Source organism: Tigriopus californicus, chromosome 11 (assembly GCF_007210705.1).
Source record: "Tigriopus californicus strain San Diego chromosome 11, Tcal_SD_v2.1, whole genome shotgun sequence".
Lineage (NCBI taxonomy): Eukaryota > Metazoa > Arthropoda > Copepoda > Harpacticoida > Harpacticidae > Tigriopus > Tigriopus californicus.
In genome coordinates this window covers 4,850,433-4,871,748 of record NC_081450.1, presented here as the reverse complement: position 1 = coordinate 4,871,748, position 21,316 = coordinate 4,850,433, and the positions used below count along the sequence as shown (strand labels likewise).

The 21,316-nt window shown below is 38.4% G+C and overlaps 1 protein-coding gene across 1 annotated transcript; it reads left to right on the top strand.

Moving 5' to 3' along the window:
- The first annotated feature begins 13,527 nt into the window (after positions 1-13,527).
- Positions 13,528-19,767, top strand: LOC131890762 (extended synaptotagmin-1-like). The gene is made up of 3 exons (XM_059240172.1): positions 13,528-13,839; positions 15,848-16,211; positions 17,402-19,767. The coding sequence occupies exons 2-3, from the start codon at positions 15,873-15,875 to the stop codon at positions 19,367-19,369; spliced, it is 2,307 nt and encodes a 768-aa protein (XP_059096155.1). The 5' UTR covers positions 13,528-13,839; positions 15,848-15,872; the 3' UTR covers positions 19,370-19,767.
- Positions 19,768-21,316: the final 1,549 nt, after the last annotated feature.

The window sequence follows — 21,316 nt, the reverse complement described above, 5'->3', positions numbered from 1 at the left end:
AAGGTTCTGTAGACAGCCTATAGGTAATTGCGGCTGAATTGGCTTTTTGTTATGACTAGTCTTGATCGAGGAAGGTCCACAATTTTCAGTGGTTTATGTATACGCCCATATTTAGTGTCAAGAACGTTTTTGTCTGTCTAATCAGCGAAACATGTTTGTATTTCACACGGATCCGTGAGACGACATAAAATCCTATGCAAACAAAAAATCTTGGACGTGATCGAGAAGCCTCATGAATTTTGAAACTGCTTGTTCGAACACACTATAGAGGTGAAGCAAGGCTAAAACTTCAATCTTAAGCCAAAATATGCAACAATCAAGTTATTAACGTCCATATCACCGCCTAACTTCAGAAGCACCCCTCTTTGAAGTGCAAGCCATGCATTTAACATGTCCTAATAACCACAAAATGATAACAGTCGCAGTTATTAACGTTCAATGTTTAATGTTTCTTCAAAAATACCTTATTGCAACGAATAAGTTTTGACCTAATAAGATTTTTGCATCCTTATTGTTCTTTTCTTTACTTACTTTCATATTTCTCTTCTATTAGATAACTTTTCAAAAGTGGAGCAGTATGAGAGAACACGTGTCTAAATGTTATCCTTTAATTTCTGGCAATATGCAGTAATTCTGAAGTCAAACGCGTAATTCACAATCATAAAAGTTGGACTTTCCACAAATGGAGTTATACTCTCAGCCGAAGACTTGAAACTGAATATGAACAAGGGGGTTCCCTTGTTTGTTCCAAAAGCTTGTGAATCACAGACTTGAGGCCATTGTTCTTAATTATCGTTTGTTACTGATTAAAGCATGGCTCACAATTGGCTTCTATTGATGTTTCAGACATGAAAACCAAACACGCCTATATTGACATGGGACAGTTCATGATTTTAGCCCTTGGTGCTGGATATTACATCCTTTCCCAAACTTTGAGCAATGGCATGTTGTCTGGGCCAGAGGGAAGTTAAGAAGCATCCAGTCAATGGTATCCCAATTGTTAAAATAATAGTCATGAAGGTTTAATAGTCTTATGAAGTGTCCAAATAAATAACCAGACACATCTTGTTATTTTTGCAAATTGCAATACCACAAGAAATAACTTTGATCGCATCGCTTTGTCAATAACTAGCTCAGACTAAAAACGGGCACGCCCAAAAACATTTGAAAACCAATTATTTAAACAAAAATCAAAAACCTATTCCATATAATTAGGATTGAATTCAACTTAGCAAGTGATTGATTTATCCTTTATTGAGTTATATGTGAATAAATGGTCCTATTTTCATGCATTTTAGCTCCAATATACCTCGGTTATGTTTGATTTCTATATCCCAGAGAATTTGCAAAGATTTTGAAACATCGCAAAAGTGAAATGCCATTTTTCTTCTTTTTCTTACTTAATCTCAAAATGTTACATGCTTTCCCTTTAAACCCTCTATAAATATGCTATTTTTTAACAGTACTTTGGAAGTATAGAAAATATTCCAAGTTAGGCAATCAATGAAGAGTTCAAAAAACGCAATGATGTCTCTGTCTACAGAAAAAGTCCAAATCCCCAAAACTGTCTGTTAGATGAACTTTTTCACGAGTGATCGCATAAATGATAGTTTTGAATTTTGTATTTAATATTGTTTTTACTATTGTGTAATGATGTGTTTTCAAAAACTTCCATTTTCTTTGTGTTTTAAGTGATGTTTTTAAGTTAATCAAGATTAACAAATGAAGAAAAAGCTTTAATTTTATGATGGTAAGAATTTATACCAAGTGTCTGAATTTGATTTTTTTACCGTGATCGTGGCATATTGGAGCTAAAATGCATGAAACCAGGACAAATGATTCCGATTAAAGTCACTAGTGGTTGTTTAGATCACGTGCTAATTTGTATTCAATGAGGGATGATTTTGGAGGTTTAGGTGATTCCATTATCTTCATTCCCCCAGCAGCAAAGAGGGTGTCATAGGCTGTTTGGGCTTCCTTGGGTACACATTCCATTCCAAAAATATCAATTACTCCAGCCAAATCTCTTCATTTTAAGTTGGAAGTTGTTAATTCAACTGACCTGAACGTCTCTGGCTCTTACTATCACGTACGGAAAACTCACCTTAATTCGGTTACCAGTTGGGTCGATTATCGAGTCTAGTATTTGAACCACATAAACTAGACTAGTAATTCAATTTTTTTATGAAATATCCACCTAGGTGACTATGTTTTGGTTCAAAACTGTAACAATAATGATGTAGTGCTAAAAAGGCAAAAAAACAAGTAACATCCCAAACTACGTAGTCCCAACCGTCTGAGACTGCCCAAGCGGCTCATGGAACACTTTTTGCCGTTGGCTGCAAGACGACAATGAAATTACTTAAACCTTGAAAATCATCCTTTATTGTTGTAGTGTTGTGCTCGAAAACTTCATCAAATATATTTTTGAACTTTATAGTGTTTCAAACGTATTCCGGCAATAGAATCAAAGTTGATCCCTGTGGTTTTGCGAGCTAAAAGAAGTGGTTAGACATTTCTCTACAAACTTGAAAAGGTTTTTTCAACCACTGTGTTGTGCTACAGGAGGACATGATTGTTAGCCTTGTGAATAAGTAAAGACAATCGTTTCGAAAAAAGATTACCATCGTAGACTGCACTCTCGAACGGTTTCCATCTAGCACAATGTGAGTCGTTTTTTGAGTTCAAACAATCATCTGATGTTGGTTTTCTTCTTTCGATCCCATAAACCCCTTGGGATTTGAAAGGAGTACATAAGTAAAAAGCAAACGAGATTGCTATCAAGTATTTCCTTACCTAGTTCCCCCAAAAATATCAAGATCTGCTTTGTGGTTATCTCGACCTTGAAAAAAGTTTTGATCGTTTTGTGATGTTTCATTGTTCTACTATGACAATTTCTGACTGAACTCTCAGTTCTATTGGGCATTTTATTCTCAAACTTAGTTGTTCCATAAAGTACTTTGTGTCACTCCACCCGCAATTAATGACACCATTTGCTTTTAAAAATTATACAATATCAGCAATATAAATTTGAATGGGAGGTTTCAATACAAAAATGTAATCGTTTGTAGTCTTAAAACCTCCAAAGTGATGTGAATTAGATACTATTACTGGAGGGAAGGTTATTGAAAACGTTTTCATTCTTCTTTCTAAGACGTATGATATACCTGGGTTTGCCTTCGAGATAGTAGGAGAAGGTCATGGAGCTTCAGTGCTTGATACTTTGATTGAAAATGCATTTGCCTTATGCATTTGCAGAAACTTTAGTGGAATATGAGATATATATGATGAATAACCCTCAGGCAAAAAGGTGAAGGCAATTGGCAAAATTGATGTGAAAAGGTGATGGGGAAAACGGTAAAGGTTTTGACCAGTTGATAATAAAGAGAAAAGAAAAAAATGGTGACGAAAAGAGAAAAGGCAACCTAAAAAATACATTCGTTGGTTACTTGCAATAGTAAAACCACGAGGTTATCATATTCTCTTTAGGTTTTTATTCCATTCAATTTTCGAAATTGAAGCAAAAACCGCGGCTGAAAGTGTCTCGGTAGAAGCCAGAATCTTGTTTGATGTTTAAGGTATCTTTTTTTTTTCTTTTTTTTTGGTTTGGTTTTTCACGGGCTTTTCTAACCGCTACAGGGAATGTAATCCCCAGTACTATTAAAATGAAAGATTATAATTCGTCTATTTATTACCTTTCAATTTTTATATGATATTTGGTCTACCAACGAATTTGAGTTGGCAGACCGAGCTAATCCTTGAATGTAGGGTTGATCTGGAATGCTATCTAAAAATTTGTCCAAGTCTGACTTGAAAGATGCTACCGGATCAACAAGGCCTACGTATTCCCTACGAATATCAGAGGGAAGCAAATTAAACAATGAAGGAGCCCGAGAAAGAAGAGATGTGGACTTCATTGTTCGAACTAGCCTGGATTCTCGAAGACTTGAAGGTGCTCTCAAAACGCACATTAAGCCTCTACGGTCACTAGAATTGACCCTAAACCCTGGGTTGGGACAAAGCTCATGGATACTTTTGAAAACGTACAATATCAGATACCTTTCGTACCTTCTCTGAGTACTGTACAATCCCAACCGTTCTAACCTTTCCCAATACGAGAGCTCTCTCATTCCTGTGATGTTCCTAGTGAAACATCTTTGGACTTGCTCGACCTTTTGCAAACCTGCTGAACTCATTGGAGCCCAAATGGGTGAGGCGTATTCAAGATGTGGCTGGACAATCGACTTGTACAGAGTTAGCATCGTGATGCTATCTCTGGACTTAAACGTGCGATATATCCAACCACACATTTGAAAAGCCTTACCCACCTTCAGCTGGATATGCTCATCGAACTTTCCATTATTTTGGAGGACTACACCTAGATCTTTCATAGATGAGACCTGCTCAATATCTTTACCTCCATTATCTACGAGTGGAGTATTTAAAGGAGTTGACCCAAATGTCATGGAGCGGAATTTCATTCCGCTCAGGGCCATATTATTCTCAGTTACCCAAGAGTAGATTCGATTTAAGTCCTTTGCAAGGCTACTGGAATCTTGGCCATTCTTACCAGAAACTAACTTTGTATCGTCAGCATAAGAAGAGAGACTGGCAGTGATACTAAGCTTTTGAAGCGGGGCAACGAATATTATAAACAAGAGGGGCCCTAAGATCGAACCCTGGGGAACACCTGACTTGACATCATGTATTTCACTAAGGGATCCCTCAACCTTAACCAATTGCTTCCTACCAGAAATGAAACTTTTTAGCCAATTCTTATGTCAACTACATGCTTGTGTGGGAGAATTTTCGACAGCCCTAGGTGTCACATTTGTTGTGAGAGAAGTTGTTTTAATCCTTTGAACAAAATATACTGCATGAGCCAAAGTAAAAATCATTTTTTCTGATCCCTACCTGCCTGCCAGACCTAATATCGCTGTCAACATTTTGAATGGGAACGTACTGGGGTGTTTGATACTTTATCAATTTATCTTGTAGTTTATCAGAGAAGATTTATAATTATAATTGTATTACAATGGTTTACTACTTTGTCGTCCGAAACCCTATTGACACCTTTACGTAGCTGCTGCCTGATGATGTCAGCGCAAATTTTGTTAGGTCTTTGGTTACTTTTCAATACAATAAAGGTATTAAAGAAACCAAGATACAAAGCCCAACATTCGCCAAAAAAATGCTAAGGTTTCTAAAAGAGGAAAAATCAGTCCAAAATTAGCTTTTTTTTTTAGCTAAAAAATATTTTTTAAAGCATGTTAATGAGTGAAATTCGGACAGTTTATTAAAATGCAATGCTACATAAACCATTCCTTTCATGAATAAATGAACTAGAACTCTAATTCAATTCCTTAATGAAGAAAAATATATGTAAGCTTCAAAAGCACGAGTGACCTCGCAAAATTTGATGATGACGTCATCTTCCCTTCTTGCTTCAATGTCCCAATATGGTCTACGTATATTTCCATGCTCCAATGTTAACGTTATGGTACAATTTATTTTGTATAGAGTACAAGTACTCGCCAAAGAAAGTACTTAACAAACGTGGCAATGTAAATTTATGGTGCATTGGAGGAATATCAAAGGCCAGATCTGGCATCAGGCATGATCTTCTAAACTGAAAGAAAAAAGCAAGGATGGTACTTTGTCTGGCAATGACCATGCAACAAAGATCTTTTCTGTCACGAAAGCTGTAAAGTGAAAAGCATGCCCTGTGGTTGCCAGAATTGAAAAGAAAGTCTTCCAGTCTGTGTGGTTGGCTCAAGACAAGACTTGAGGATATACTGTACTTCCAAAATGATGTCCTTGAAAATAGGAAAACCTGATTCTTATAACACAAAGCATACACCCAAAAAAATTGCCCACCCTGCAAGCCATAGAGACAAGTGTTTAAAGTAGATGCGAAAAAGCTGAAGGTGGTCTATCCTGTGTAGTTTCTGACGAAGAAGCCCTGCCTTTTAGCGTCTGGAGTTGCATGGCTCAAGCTGGATTCTTCGGTGATCAGCTAAAATAACGTGATGTTCTGTTTTGTTTGTTGAACAACCTTGGTTTGTTTGGAGTCAGATGACAGTTCTCTCGCTCGGCCTGCCATCTGATGATGGGTGTCCCAATTAAGGGATATTCACGCTTACTGATGGGATCAAACATAGATTTCTAGACGCTGGATGTCGGACGACCGACCACTCGGTTGGCTAAACAGTACAATAAACCGGTTTGTAATTAATTCCCAGGAGACCATCCATTGTACTGTTTTACCAGCCGTCGTCCGCATCCAGTGTCTAGAAATATATGGATCAAATAAATAATCACGGAAGGTTGCGACAAGGGCTACCAATTTACATTTTCAGTGGCGTATGGCAAGACTAACGGAATATCGCAAACCCGTTAGTGAGTAACAAAAGGTAAACCTGATTTTTCTTCGATCAAACCAGGGTCGCCTTTTTGGTCAAACCTAACCTTTTGCCTTACGATGGAGAGGGTGGTGCCGGTGATGCCTTGACTTTGCTATCTTTCTGGCAATCCTGATCTTGAAAATTTATTTGATCCCATCACTAAATCACGCTCCGTTCGCACAACCAAACGTGCAACATTAATTATTACCTCACCCTCGAGAATGATCGCAGGTTCGCCCATTTAAGTTGTTACGGCAGCAACTTATGCTGCAATTTAAATACCGCTTGGAAGCTTGGACTCGACTAGCCTAGCCTCGGGATTCGCAAATGGGAAAGCGGATGTTCTACTAATACGGTACCGCAGTTAGCCAATCAGCTGACATGGTGGTTGAAAACGCTTTTTAAAGTTTGACGGAACTTAAAAGGTATAAGCTCAAAAGTGCTTCTTATGATTTTCTGAGATGTAGAAAACTGTTAACATGTATTCGAGTATTTCTCTCAAAGGGATTTTTAACCACCGTGATGAGAAGGGTGAGACGAGGAGAGAGGAGACGACTGCATCGAATAATCCGTCTTAGTGTAGAGGGGGTCAAAATTCGGGTTATCCGTTTTGTGTCCCCCTAAAAATTAGCTGCATACAAAGCTTATTTCGTGTTTTTATGCATATTTTGGCTCTGTGCGAATGCAAAAAAAAGCGTCGGAAGTTCCTAACAAGCGCGACATTCTCGGTTTGATTGCAACCCCAGATCTTCCTAAATAAATCCTATAGATGCAATGACAAAAAAAATCATCACACTGGGCAATGGCATTGTGTGTTGGAAAAATATGATGGCCGACTTTGCTTGTCAGTAAGGCTCTCCTCTCCAATCGACCCTGGAACACAAAAATAGAAAAAATGTGAAAGGGCAAAAAATAAAAAAATAAATTGTGGGCTTGCGATCAATTCTGGCCCTTTATAATTTTGATTGTCAACGCACCTGTCCAATGCTTATGAATCATCACTGATTTGAAGGAATGACCTTAACCGAAGCTCACAAGTGAAATCAAAAGATAAATTAATGGAATTTCAAACACGTGTTGCAGCATGCTTTGGCTTGGTTTGACTTGTTTTTGCGCATATTTTAAAGTATGAAACGGAATTTGTAGATGCATATTTAGACGTCTCTAATGCAAGTTCAATATTGTTTCAACTCACTTGCTATAGGTTCACAACTTTTAAGACAATTTCAGCCAAAAAATAGGATGTCTTGGATGATTGATACCATGATGATAGATTGGGACCCATCTATGACTATTATCATATCCCTTATCTTTATCATTGATGAGTTTGAAGAGGCTTTTTTATGCAAACATGCATTCTTGGCATACACAGTCATACTCGGATCGCGTATCTCTGAAACCTATATTACTGCAATACTTGAAGTGGTGAAATTGCCGAAAAGCGTGGGGAGCTCGAGATATAGGCATCATTTGGTTTTAATTTTCGAAAAATATCTTTGAGTATACTTCTTGCCTCAACTTTTTGGCAGACATTCTTCATACTACAAAAATATATTGAGCGGCTGAAAACCAGAAGAACTTTGTTTTCTCTTTAGAGCCCGTCAGAGTCTTCTGATGATATTTGTTAAGGAAAGTTGTAGTGATATCTTAATTCCAGCTTCCTTTATCTTAGAGGATACTGTTTTTTTAGAGCTCTCGATGTTTCTAAACTGTGCCAATCGCCAAGTTCAAGCTCTTTTTAAAAGTAGCCAATATTTTCATGGTCACAAAATTCACTCGTGGGTGTCTTTGATGTCAACCAAGCGGTGAACCTCTTCTGTAAGGAACTAGTTCAATCCCAATTTCGCTATTTGTGGCCTCACGCGTATTTGCCTAGACCTAAAACTGCTTTAATGGTGTCCACCTTGGGCTCAAAAAAAATTTTCTTTATAAGTTGAATATATTCTCCTGGATCATTTTGCTTTTCTCGAAGGACGATGATCGGTTAGTAAGCTATTTGTATACCATCTTTGACCAACCCCATGGGAATAATCTGTTGTGGATTATGGCCCTAAAGATAAATTTAGACCTGGTAACTTCCCAACAAAAGATATATTTGGTTTAGCAGAAATCGTCTTGCTCACAACAGATTCCTAATGAGTGCTGACAAAGAGCCCAAAAACGCTGCATTTTTCGTCCACGAAGAAAACGACATCCCCAGGCATCCCATTCTGGAGCCTAAAAGGGACTTTGATGCGCTTTCCATGGGCTTTTCATGACCAATATGTGTCTTTAAATCCTTAAATGCTTCGCAAAGGACATGAAATATTTTCGTATCTCAAATCTTTGTTATACCGTGGTTCATGGTCAGCCTAGAGAGGTCTCCAATTAAAGATTTGAACCTTTCCATCCATATTTTGGCAGACTTTAAAAGTTAGAATTCTTGCTAGATTTGTGGGAAATTTCCACAACGAGCTGTGGGATAGATCTTTTAAGTTTTTGCATTGGTTTTGATTATCCCATCAACGTTTTGGGTGTGTTTCCCCTGGATGCACCAAGCAGGATAAATGATGGGCTCAGTCATTTCACTTGGCATTGTAATGTTTATGTATCATAATGTAACTTTCAATGATTGACTTGTTTCTAAACAACAACTAGTATTTTAAGAAATCGATTAATATTACCCTCATTTTAGTTGAGGGCAAAAAATTGTTACGCGTACGCCATGCATTCTTATTTGATGGGTTTTGATCCTCTGTACAACAGCAAATTCCAATCAATGATGCAATTAGCAAGGCATTCTATTCAGGGTGGGCATTTCATTTTTGGACACTTTTGTCCACCCCTGTCCAAAAGTGTCCAAAAGTGTCCAAAAGTGTCCAAAAATAAGGGTGGACAAAAGTGGACAAAAGTGTCCAAAAATGTCCAAAAATACGAACCTTTAAAACTACAAATATAAAGGATATTCCGTATGAAACCCATCCTCTAATTCAAAAATTGCTCATTGATGGTTCCAAGAGCAAGATAAGTCTTTAAAACCTTTGCCATATACCTCTAACATACCCAAAAAAGGTATTTGAAAGACAGGTTCTTAACTCTTTTTTTCTTACGTTAGATTAGAAAGCAAGCAGGGAACAAAGTCTCCCTTTAGTAGAATGCAGCTGTTGCAAAGGATTCAAAAACTGAAATAGCTAAACATTATATTCTGGTTATCTGGCTTCATTTATTCAACATCATTAACTTTTTGCAAAAATGTTTTACTTAAAATCATCATTCATTTGGGATTTCTTCTTAAAAAGTACTAATATTAAAAATTGAATTTCTTATGAATTGCTAAAATCTAATAATGACATATTTTCCTATACTTGGTTTTTCTTCCATAAGTAAGTTAATTGAGACATTGTTAGGCATATTTTTAACTTTTAAAGATGCGCTTTTTGTCATGAAATGAGATTCCCTATGTTTTTTAAAGAAACATATATCTTAGTTTTTAGATGTATTATAAAAGTGTAATTCATGCACTCCTTATAAATATGTTATGTATATTACAAATATGAGAAGTATTATTGGATATTTGATATTCAGCTCCTAAGTTTTTTTAAAATTAATTTTTTTAAATCTTTGTTAAAATTACCCAGCCACCAAATGCCCTGATTATAGTGTGGCTTTGACTTATTAACATTCAAAATATATTAAAGATATTTGTTTTGACTTTATAAAGCTGTATTGTATCAAGATAACAAATTTCGTTAAGTGTATATCTTGGAAATTAAAAACGTTAGTGAAAAGGCTAGTTGTTACTTCATATTTATGTGTTTGAAGAAAGCTTAGATTTTATTGATTACTGATTCTATTTGCTGGTTCACATCTAGATTTGGTAAAGAAATAACATGATTTAGGGTTTAAAAGTGTTTGCTTGTCAATCCCCTTTTGCACAATTGTACTTAATTTTGGACACATTCTGCCCACTTTTGTTCACTTTTGTCCACTTTTGTCCACTTTTGTCCACTTTTGTCCACTTTTGGACCCTTTTGTCCACTTTTGGACACTTTTGTCCACTTTTGGACACTTTTGTCCACTTGGTGTCCAAAAGTCACGCTAATTCTCAAAATTGCCCACCCTGATTCTATTGCTTTAAGAAACTCGTTTATGCCGCTCAAGTTTCTTTGCTATCATGCCATAGGAGGTATTTAATTTGTATGAAGTCGATTGTGTCTTGAAGCACCGTGGATATTTCCTTGCCTGAATGAACCCGAGTGGCTAAAACAGTCAAAACAATAACTTGACTCAGGCTGAGTGACCCAACCGACAACTAGACCAAATGACAATAAAACATAGTAAGACATTAAAATGATTTTAAAAACTTACTCAAACTTCGATTTTGAAAATCACATATCAGCAAATAAAAATCCATTCCGTGGTTTAAAAGATGAAACGATAGCTGTTGCATTTTAATGGGGAGGACAATGATTATAATTGCTCCTTCTTCGATTCGAACTAACATGGCTTGTTTGCCTTCCAAAAGTGTAGATTTTTTTATCAAAATGGAATATCAAGACCAATTTGAGCAAATGGCAAGCCAGATCAACAAGTTTCAAATGTGTTCCACAATAGAAAAGAAATTTGAATCAAATATATTGCTCTCATTCAGTTGCACTTATCGATTTGTCCATTGGGTCCAGTTTTTCATTTAATCAATTTCTTTTGTTGGGTCGAGTGGTCAGTCAAAATTTGGAACACGTCTAATTTTTCGGTTGTCGGACCTAATTCATCCTTCATAGAGGGGATAAAGGGATCAGTTAAGCCAACGAATGCTCAAAGGGTTTCATTTTCTTCGTGATTGATTTGGTAGACTCACTTCTCCAATGTTTTGCAGCCTAATACAAGAGAGAGAAAGTTAACTGGAAATGAATAAAACGTTATTGCGAATACTTTTCTTGAACCCAATTCTATTTTCCTCGGACAGCAGATACACGCATTTATTACTGAAAAAAATCGTTCACAGTCATTCCATAATTCAAGATCGGGATGGGCTTAAATTCTGATTTCTACATCCAAATCCATCAAGTTAGAGTCTAGTACAAAGAAGGTTGTGTGAATCATTGCTCAATCTTCCGTTGGCAGCTTGTCTTCATGATCTACATTTTTACATCTTGTTTCCAACCGACTTTCAGAGTCTGTTTTTTGATCCGTTAGTTTCGTGTTCAGTTTAATTTAGGTATTGCGTCAAGTGAAGGCTGTACAATTAGCAAAAAACTATTCAAATAAAAATGTAGAGCAGCGCCCTAATTTTGTGAGGGAAATTTTCCACAAATTTCACAACCAATTTGCACTGCTACAAACCCAAAAAATGCCATTTATGATGTTGTTCTGTCACTGTATTAATACCTAGGCCCAATGTCATCAAGTTGGCAAATTGAAATAAATGGTAAATACAACCAAGGCTTGGTTCAGGTTGAATGTAAGTTTTGTCTAAATGCTCCCTCAACAAAATGTTAAAAATCAGTGTTAAGCACCACATTTCCTTGCCTATCCTTTACCTTACATGGCCAAAAGGCAAAGTGAGTTTATCCACATTAAAAGCTAAAAGGTGGGAGGAGGAGAAATCACAAAAAGCCCTCTAATAAATCCTACTTCATTGAACATTATTTGATATGAAATACTTTTCAATAAGGCTTTAAATATAAATCTAATGTAGAGTACTTGGGCTAATCCAAAAGAGTAACATGGCAAACAAGCTGACGTCTGAGAGTGGATTCTTTGGGACTGTTTTCTGTAGCTTTGTACTAATTGTGTAGGTAGATGCTTGATTGCAGCAAGATATTGTAAATTGATTAGATAATTCTAGATTTGAAAAAGTAATTGACTGCTTTAATGGAATGAAAGTTTGTTGTGAAACTGTAATTTTTAGGTCCAAGAACTGAAAAAACAAAACCAGAAAAGAGGAAACAATATTTTTTTCATTTTTATATTTAAAGCAATTCTTATGTTATAGGCCATGTTAGGTAAAGGAAATTCATCAAAAATGTAGCGCGGCAACACTGATCTTGAGGAGGGAAAATTTTTACAAACCTTGTAGCCCACTTGCACTTTCACATGTTATTCAATCCAATTCAATTTTCAACTATCCATTAAGTTGGCCTACAAAACTCAAAAAATGTTAAGTTTGGTGCAATTCTGTCTCTGTACTGATAACTTGGTTCAATATCAGAATACTGTTTTCTTCATCAAGGTGGCAAACTGAATTACATGTCAAATTCAGGGTACACCCAGTGCAAGTTAGTTGCAATGTTTGTCTTAATTCTCCCTCCTCAAAATGCTCAAATTTAGGATTGCCGCGCTTCATCTTTCTTGAATTTCCTTACCCAACATTTTATGTTGAGATGTATTACATGTGTAAATGTAACATGTGTTACATGTTTTGATTGCATTGCTAAAAATGGGTGTATTATTGATTGAAAATCACGTCTCTGCAGACTTGAAAAGTTCAATCCAGCCCTAAAGTTATGCCTTAAAGCATACCTTCAAAGATTTCAAACTTGCCACTCTGATTCTTTGTCTTTGAGAAACTCAGGCTTTCAATCTTTTAAGAATTCTTGATGAGAACTTGATTGGAAAGCCTCCCGACATTTACGTTCAATGGCAAGTGGGTCGACTGTCAAAGATATTCACAACAAAAAGAAAGAAGCTATTATCAACTCCCAAATGACGTCGCCTGTCCCCACCTGGCGCTATACAACATTCATTCAATCACGCAACTATAGTATCATAACCGCGTTCTTTTAGTCGGTCAGGACGTCGTCTTGTCCCAAAATGGAAAGCCACTCCCACCTTAAATAGGACTGCACAGGGACGTTTTCAAAATAAAAGTATTTTATCGTGTCAAGATGCATTAGAATTGCTCTTTTTAACAACAATAAAAATAAACCCACCTTGGGTTAATCAACTTATCGCTTTCCTTGAAATTTATGGTGAACGACATCACCAACTCAGGGTCACCAAATTGACTTTGAGCATACCCAGTCCTCCTAATTTGAATCTCACTTCACCAGCAATCTTTTACTGGCTCTCGTTTCGATTGTCAGGCCCCTTAATGGCCACAAGGCTTTAAAAGTTTTTGTTGATAGCCACCAGAGACCTTATGGGAAGATATACATATGTGGGTTTCCTGGGCAGGTTAGCCCTGAAAGGGTTGCCGTTTTCCAGCTGATTCGGCCTAGGCCAAGGAAGCCGAAAACGGAAGAGGCATAGAAAGACACTCACTCCACCTTGGTTCTTGCATGAACAGAGGTGTATTCTAGTTCCGTCTTTAGTTAAAACGACCCAAGGCAGGCTTATGGTAAACCATGTTCACTGGCCTTTGAAACCAGTGCATTGATTGATCTAGAAAAGGATAACAAACCATCCTTTGATTCGTCGGATTGGCCCACTGGATTAAGTTGAATCTAGCTAAAAGGTAATTATTCTGGAGCCACATCATCATTGTCATGTATTGAGGCGGCTCTTGAGTCAATTTTTGAGCCGAAATGAAACAGATTGAATAGCTGTTTTGTACATAATAGGGATTAAGTCTCGAGCCCTTGACTCGAATTTGGAGAAATTGACTGAGTTAAGTCCAGACTCGTCATGATAAATTGGCATGTTTATATGGATTTCTTCGATAAATAACTTGACCAAGCAAGAAACCAAGTATTGAAAGGCAATTACATGAGCATTGGTCTAGTTTATCTGAAATTAGGTATGATTTTTCAGTTATTTGCCAGACTCGAGTTTGACATCTCGGAAAGTCAGGAAATCCTAGGATTGGCCAAGCACTAGTTTAGTTTAAATCTTTAAATTCGCATAAAGGCTACATTGCTAGTCTGATTTCTAAGGAGCTCGAGAGTGATGTCTTTTTTGTAACTCGAATTGACGAAATCTCATAAGTTGTTGCTGTTGTTGACTGATGTATTTCTTATTTATACAAACAGGTGTCTTTAGCAAATTTGGCTACTGGCGACATAATTAGATAAACATTTAAAGCTCAAGTAACTCAACCACTTCGGTTGTTCGAACACCCCAAATGATTTGTCAGTTGACTAGAAATGGTGCGCAAAGTTTTCGGTCAAGGGCTTCCTTTGCTAAAACATTCTGCACTTTAATTAGAGTTCATATGGTGCTTGTCTTGACTTTAAAATCGTTGCGGCCGTTCGTAAGGCAACACTTTTCCGGGGGAGTCCATAGCATGATTGAAAATAATATCTCTAAATTTCGGATGCTTCAGAAGGTACACAAATAGGGATGGCATAGTTGCCAAACGAATTTCCTTACAAAGATCAAGTGTCAAGTGAAGCCGCGTTTTAGTGGCTTGGGTTCAAATTGCGATGCCGGAAGTAAAGCTTTACAAAAAGAACTCGAGGTCAGACGCCATGACTTAAATTTGGGCATTTTAGTATTAGACTAAGAAGCACGTTCCAAATTTTGATGATTATACTCACGCATGATTATAGAGTTCAGATTATGATCTCATTTTTGGAACTTGTACCAAGCAAGACCACAACTTGAGCTTGAAATATATATTCCAGGCTGAACAAATACACGTTTTCAAGAGAGCTAATGGCAAACGATCATTTCAAAATATTTTTTACCGTCAGGAAGTTTGTAGAAACGATCATTACCATTAATGAAAGAGCAAAATATGATTTGGCGGCAACAATTATAGTGAAAACATATGAGATTGAATTTATAGAAATGTAGAATCCAATCGCAAGTTTGCCCACCTTCATCTCCAGCTTTAACAAAAACCTGCCAAATTTGTCCGCCATAGTAAAACTCTGCAGCCTACTCATTGTCCTATTTGTACCATAACTGACACAGAACAACTACAATTTTGAGAAATCGTGGTGAAATGTGTTCGAGAACAACAGCCGATCCCTTCAAGAGTGTCCCTCACTTACACTCTCTAACTTGCACTATCTCAAGTTGTAAGAAAATTCAGGATGATTGAATGAATGGCGAAAAGTGGGGTGTTGGTTGTCGTCGGATATCACAAAATGGTGCGAAATTCATAGAACTCTCCACGAGATGAAATATCCACTAACACTGTCTCTTCACGTTGAAGAATCACGAAGAGATGTTAGTCATGACGGCATGATCAGAAATAGACTGAAATCCCCTCAGTATGAATTATGTTGAATACTATCATTGGTCTGTGTTAATCACGAAATGTACTCGTCAATAATCCTAGGACAAAATTAACCTTCGCACAGACATGCCGATGGAAAAAACACGGGACAAGCACCGCTCTTGGCCTTTATGGTGCCTTTCTTGTTTTCGCTTAGAGTGATTCATACCTCATCGAAGATAAAAACAAGCGATCGGCGGCGAGATTTGGCAGATAACTCTCACAAACATATGGGAAACACTTATTGAAGTCCTGATTCTTAGAGGTGAAGAAAGAAAACTTATTGCTCCTCCATTTTTAGTCCAAACTACTCCAATCCTGTCGTAATGGAGGACGAATCCAAGTCCGTGGCTAAAATGCCCGGATCGCATTTGAATAATGCGGATGACGAGCCATCACCCGCGGAGAGTATCGTGAAAGTGATCTCTCGATTTGCCTTCAAATCCTTTGCCTGGGTGTCCATCTACCTTCTGGGATATTACAACTTCTCGGTGGCTTGGCTCTTCACTCCACTAATCCTCACAGTGTTGAGAAGTCAATGGAAAAAGGAACGCGATGCCAAACTCTCAGCTGCCCGTGAAGCCGCACTCACCAATGAGAAGCACATGATTGAATCGAGAATCCGGGTCGAGGATCTGCCTTCTTGGGTCTTCTTCCCCGATAAGGTTGGTCACTTGAATAATGTATTGATCAGGGCAGTAGTAACAAAATTACACACAACTGGATTACTGTATTTTGTCTTTTTTTCAACAAGTAACTGTAAGCCCATTTTATTTCAAAATGATGTAATTTTAACAATCTGCAAGACCCAAAAATACTCGTTAGTTGTTCCTCTATTTAATTCTAAAGTGACCTTAGTTTGTTAGCTTCTTTATTTTAGCAACAAATCGAAACTTCTTTTTGTTCTCAGTTATGACCGANACTCCAATCCTGTCGTAATGGAGGACGAATCCAAGTCCGTGGCTAAAATGCCCGGATCGCATTTGAATAATGCGGATGACGAGCCATCACCCGCGGTCACTTGAATAATGTATTGATCAGGGCAGTAGTAACAAAATTACACACAACTGGATTACTGTATTTTGTCTTTTTTTCAACAAGTAACTGTAAGCCCATTTTATTTCAAAATGATGTAATTGTAACAATCCGCAAGACCCAAAAATACTCGTTAGTTGTTCCTCTTTTCAATTCTAAAGTGACCTTAGTTTGTTAGCTTCTTTCTTTTAGCAACAAATCGAAACTTCTTTTTGTTCTCAGTTATGACCGAAGCATTATATTCATTGGCAATGAAATGCAGAATAGATATTGCGATCCAATATATTCTAAAGAAGAAAGCTCCGCACTAAAACTTATGCACGGCTCTAAGCAGCATTTTTTTGGGCCTAGAATCTTGCATTTGCAATGCTTTATTACTGAACGCTTTATAGCTGAACTGTCACCGAATTTCTCACATTTCCATGACCAATGTGTGCACAAATTATTAGGGAGAATCTTATAAATTTGATGATTTTCTGATTGGTTTTTTCATCATGGCTTTTAGTGTTATTGCTTCAAACTTCAACGATAACTTTGGGGTAAAGTCAATCCTCTTAGATTCTACTTGAAGGTACAGGTACTTCGGTAATATGAGAGTTTTTGTCTTTTTGATTTTATTCCCTGGCTATGTTCCGTTTCAATTTTCTACATTTTGGTATAGAAATATACTGCTCATTTGCCAGGTACATTATAGAATATGGCCATGATAGGATCGCGTAAAGAGGTACTCATATTGGCAAAACCCACTAGAATCGCAATCATTTTCTTTTGTTGAACAATGATTAAAGCCTTGGTATTAATACATGAATGCAATTTCTAGGAACGGGCAGAGTGGATCAACTCGATTATCCACCAACTCTGGCCTAATGTTGGTCATTACACCAGGAAACTGATTTCTGAATCCATTGAGCCATCCGTTCGCCAAGCCCTGGAGGGCTATGGATTTAGTGGGTTCAAATTTGAACGTGTGGTTTTAGGTCAAATTCCTCCTAGAATCACAGGCATCAAGGTTTACTACAAAAACGTCAACCGGAATGAGATCATAATGGATATGGATCTGGTGTTTGCCAGCGATTGCGACATCAAATTTAGTGTGGGCCGGATCAAAGCTAAACTGATGGATTTCAGTCTTCGTGGTTTGCTCAGAGTGGTTTTCAAACCCATTGTCAATGAGATGCCCTTGATTGGAGGTATTCAGGCCTATTTCCTGGTTCCACCAGAAATTGATTTTGATTTGGGAGGGATCGCCAATGCATTTGATGCACCTGGATTAAGCAACATCATACGGCAAATTGTTCTGGAACAAATTGGGTTCTTCATGGTCCTGCCACATAAGTACACCATGCCATTGATTGAATCCGTTGAGAACAAGATCTTGAAATGTCCCGATTCGGCGGGTGTGCTCCGGGTTCGATTACACAAAGCCGTACAGTTGGCCAAAAAGGATGTCGGAGTACTTGGCATGGGCAAATCTGACCCTTATGCCGTGCTCACAGTGGGTGCAAGATCGGTCAAGACCAACAGGATCAACAACACCGTCAATCCCGAGTGGGACTATGTGGCTGATTTCCCCATTGAGGTGGTATCTGGCCAACAACTGACTTTGGAAATCTTTGATCACGACGATCCTGGAGATGATGAATTCCTTGGACGAGCCACGGTGCAAACCAGTGTCGTGGCTAAGAAAGGACATATTCAGGAGATGTGGGTGGAGTTGGAGGATGCTGACACAGGACGTGCTCTGATGTCGCTGAGTTGGTTGGAAGCCTCTTCGGACATCAAACAGTTGGAACGACCTCATCTGCCTGAAGAGAAAGACTTGACCAAGTGCCTTTTGCATGTGTATGTGGATTGTTGCAAAGAGCTCCCCTCCAAGAGTCCAGCCCATAAGCCATGCCCAATGGTTGAGCTCAAGGTTGGCCAAACTGTTCATACCACTTTCCCGCAGTATTACACCAACGATCCAGTTTTTGAGCAAGGCTTCGTCTTTATGATCGTCAACCCCGATGCCGATGATCTTCATGTCAGGGTTTTGGACACCCGTAAGGACAAGGATAATGTACTTTGCACAGCAGTGATTCGGAATTCCAACATCTTGAAGGAACCTGGAATGGAATTCCCCAATCAACCGTTCCACTTGAAAGGAGGCATTGGCAACTCCCAAATTGTGTTGGCGGCCCAAATTCGACCTTTGAAGGCTGCTGGCAAGTCTACTAAACCGATAGATCCACCCAAAGACTCGAAAGATGAGGTGGAAACAAAAACCTCATTGCCCACTGCACTTGAATCCGACTCCACGCCATCAGCCAAAAAAGACGAGAAACTGATTAACTTGGATGAGTCCGATGATCCCAAGCCCGCAGAACGGCCATCTGTGGATTCGCCCTTAGCCGCCATGATTGCCAACACGGTTACTCCAATGGTGGAAAGTACCGCCTCCGAAGAAACAAAAGAGGAAGTGAATGAGATGCTAGAACCCATTAATGAATTGAGAAGACGGGGTCCTCAAGCTTCCATGAGTGCTACTGGATGTGGAAAAGTAAGGGTGTCATTGATTTATGACCAGGGCAGCGAGAAGCTGAAGTTTGTCATCCATCAAGCTGCTGGCCTGCCTGGGTCTGATCTTCCAGATCCACCAGATCCTTACGTCAAAGTCTACTTGCTGCCCGAAAGGTCGAGAAAGAGCAAACGCAAAACAGAGGTGTGCAAGGACTCTTGCAACCCTGAATATGAAGAGTCCTTTGAATATGAAATTCCTTTGGGGAAGCTTGGCTTATCGGCTTTGTAGATCACCGTGATTGATAAGAAGGGGATATTTTCATCCAGTCCGTTGATGGGACGAGCTCGAGTGGAGTTAAATAACTCCAAATTGATGACAGGCTACACGGCATGGTTTGAATTGGAAGAGGATGACGATGATTCGGACTGACGTAAGGCTAGGCGATCACTTACCTTAAATGGACATCATAAGAGGCCCTTCCACAACAATTCCCGTAACTCCAATTTGAAATTGTTCAGCTTACGCCGATCATTGAAGAAGATTAACCCATTCTCGTCTTCGTCTTCGCCATCAACACGAATCTAATCTACTATGCACAAGTAATGTGTCCTCGCTTGCTAATGATTGTTTATGACCAGAAAAAAATCTCAAAATTTATTAAATTGGAAGAAGTGCCATATTACAAATTGTTGTTTTTTTTGGCTAGTGGGGAACTACAGCACAGCTAGAAGTTATGGTTTAGGCTGTTGTCAAAAAAGATGGGGGTAAATGTCCACCAATGGGGCACCCCCGCATGGTTTCGTGAGTGCATATTTTGAGATGCGATTGGTACCCAGTTGCACCTACAGCGAGTATCAGATAGTTTCGTGAACGCACATTTTGAAATGCGACAGGGTACACTTTTGAACTGTCGCATTTCAAAATTTGCGTTCACGAAACCCCGTGGGGGTGCCCAATTGGATTGGATCCATTAAATGGATGCTAATGGCTAAGTGGAGTTCTTATAACAGATTTGAGCGGATGCAACGTATGACGAGAAATACTACATTTAGACGGAGGATGGTACAAGGCCGCATACAGCCATTACAACCTTCAATTGGAAGTCGGCAGCTTCGAAAAATTCATCATTTTCCAAGGGTGACTAATTTTGCTTTTGCCCAATTCTTTAGTGAAGTCATGTTAGGTGAAACGTTCTTCTTTATCAATCTTGGCCACTCATTTTTGTTTGATAAACGATCATTAAATGAAAGAAGCAACAATCTCATTTAAAATCTAGCATAGGGGCAATTTGGTTCTTTTTTACATTCGGGCCATCATCAAGTTTACAGTACATAAGGGATTTGTCGACATTAGCTTGAAATTTATGTACTGGTTGGAAGGTTTTTTCCTTCTAGCCCAGAGTGTGATGCAAAAAGGATTCTAATTGTGATTGATTCTGAAACGGCTACAAAAANAACATTTTTGGACAAAATTATTGACCGAAACATGTGAAGCTTTGACCTCGAAAATGACGATTTTCGATCAGTTTGAATTTCCCGCCCTTTTACTTTGACAGGGACTGCTCCGATTGCTCCTTCGACTTAGCTTACCCGCATTTTCAACCAATGACAGACCTTGTTTACATTTTGCTAGCACTTTGTGACGCAAGGGTGCTGAATCCCAATTGGACCACCACCGACATACCCTGATTTTGGGGCCGAGACAAATGGACACCTATGTAACTCACCAGACATTAACCCTCTGATCCATATAACACTACCATAAAGGCTCATATACTAGCAATCAAGAGCTCAACTAGTCATCCAAACAACAACAGCCTCGGGGCCTCGATCAAACAGAACTGGAACAAGATGCCTGAGGATAGTGTGAAGAAGTGGAGACGTCATTTGAGAAGGGATCTCGAGTTCTTGAAAGCAAATCATTGCTCTTTGATAGGAAAAGTGTATAAACCAAAAAACATAAAAAGATTCAAAGTTAATAAGTAGACGAATTATAACCTTTCATTTTGATAGTACTAGGGATTACATCCCCTGTAGCGGTTAGAAAAGCCCGTTTGTTGGGTTGTTAACACTCAGAGTCCTCGTCCATATTCCAGGCCACCTGTGTTCATACCGCGACTTAACCCATTCATGAACCTATTGGGACATTGAAGCAGGAGAAGAAGATGACGTCATGATCGTTTTTTGGGAGGTCCCTTGAACTTTTGGGACCCTAATAGCTCCTTGTTAAGGGATT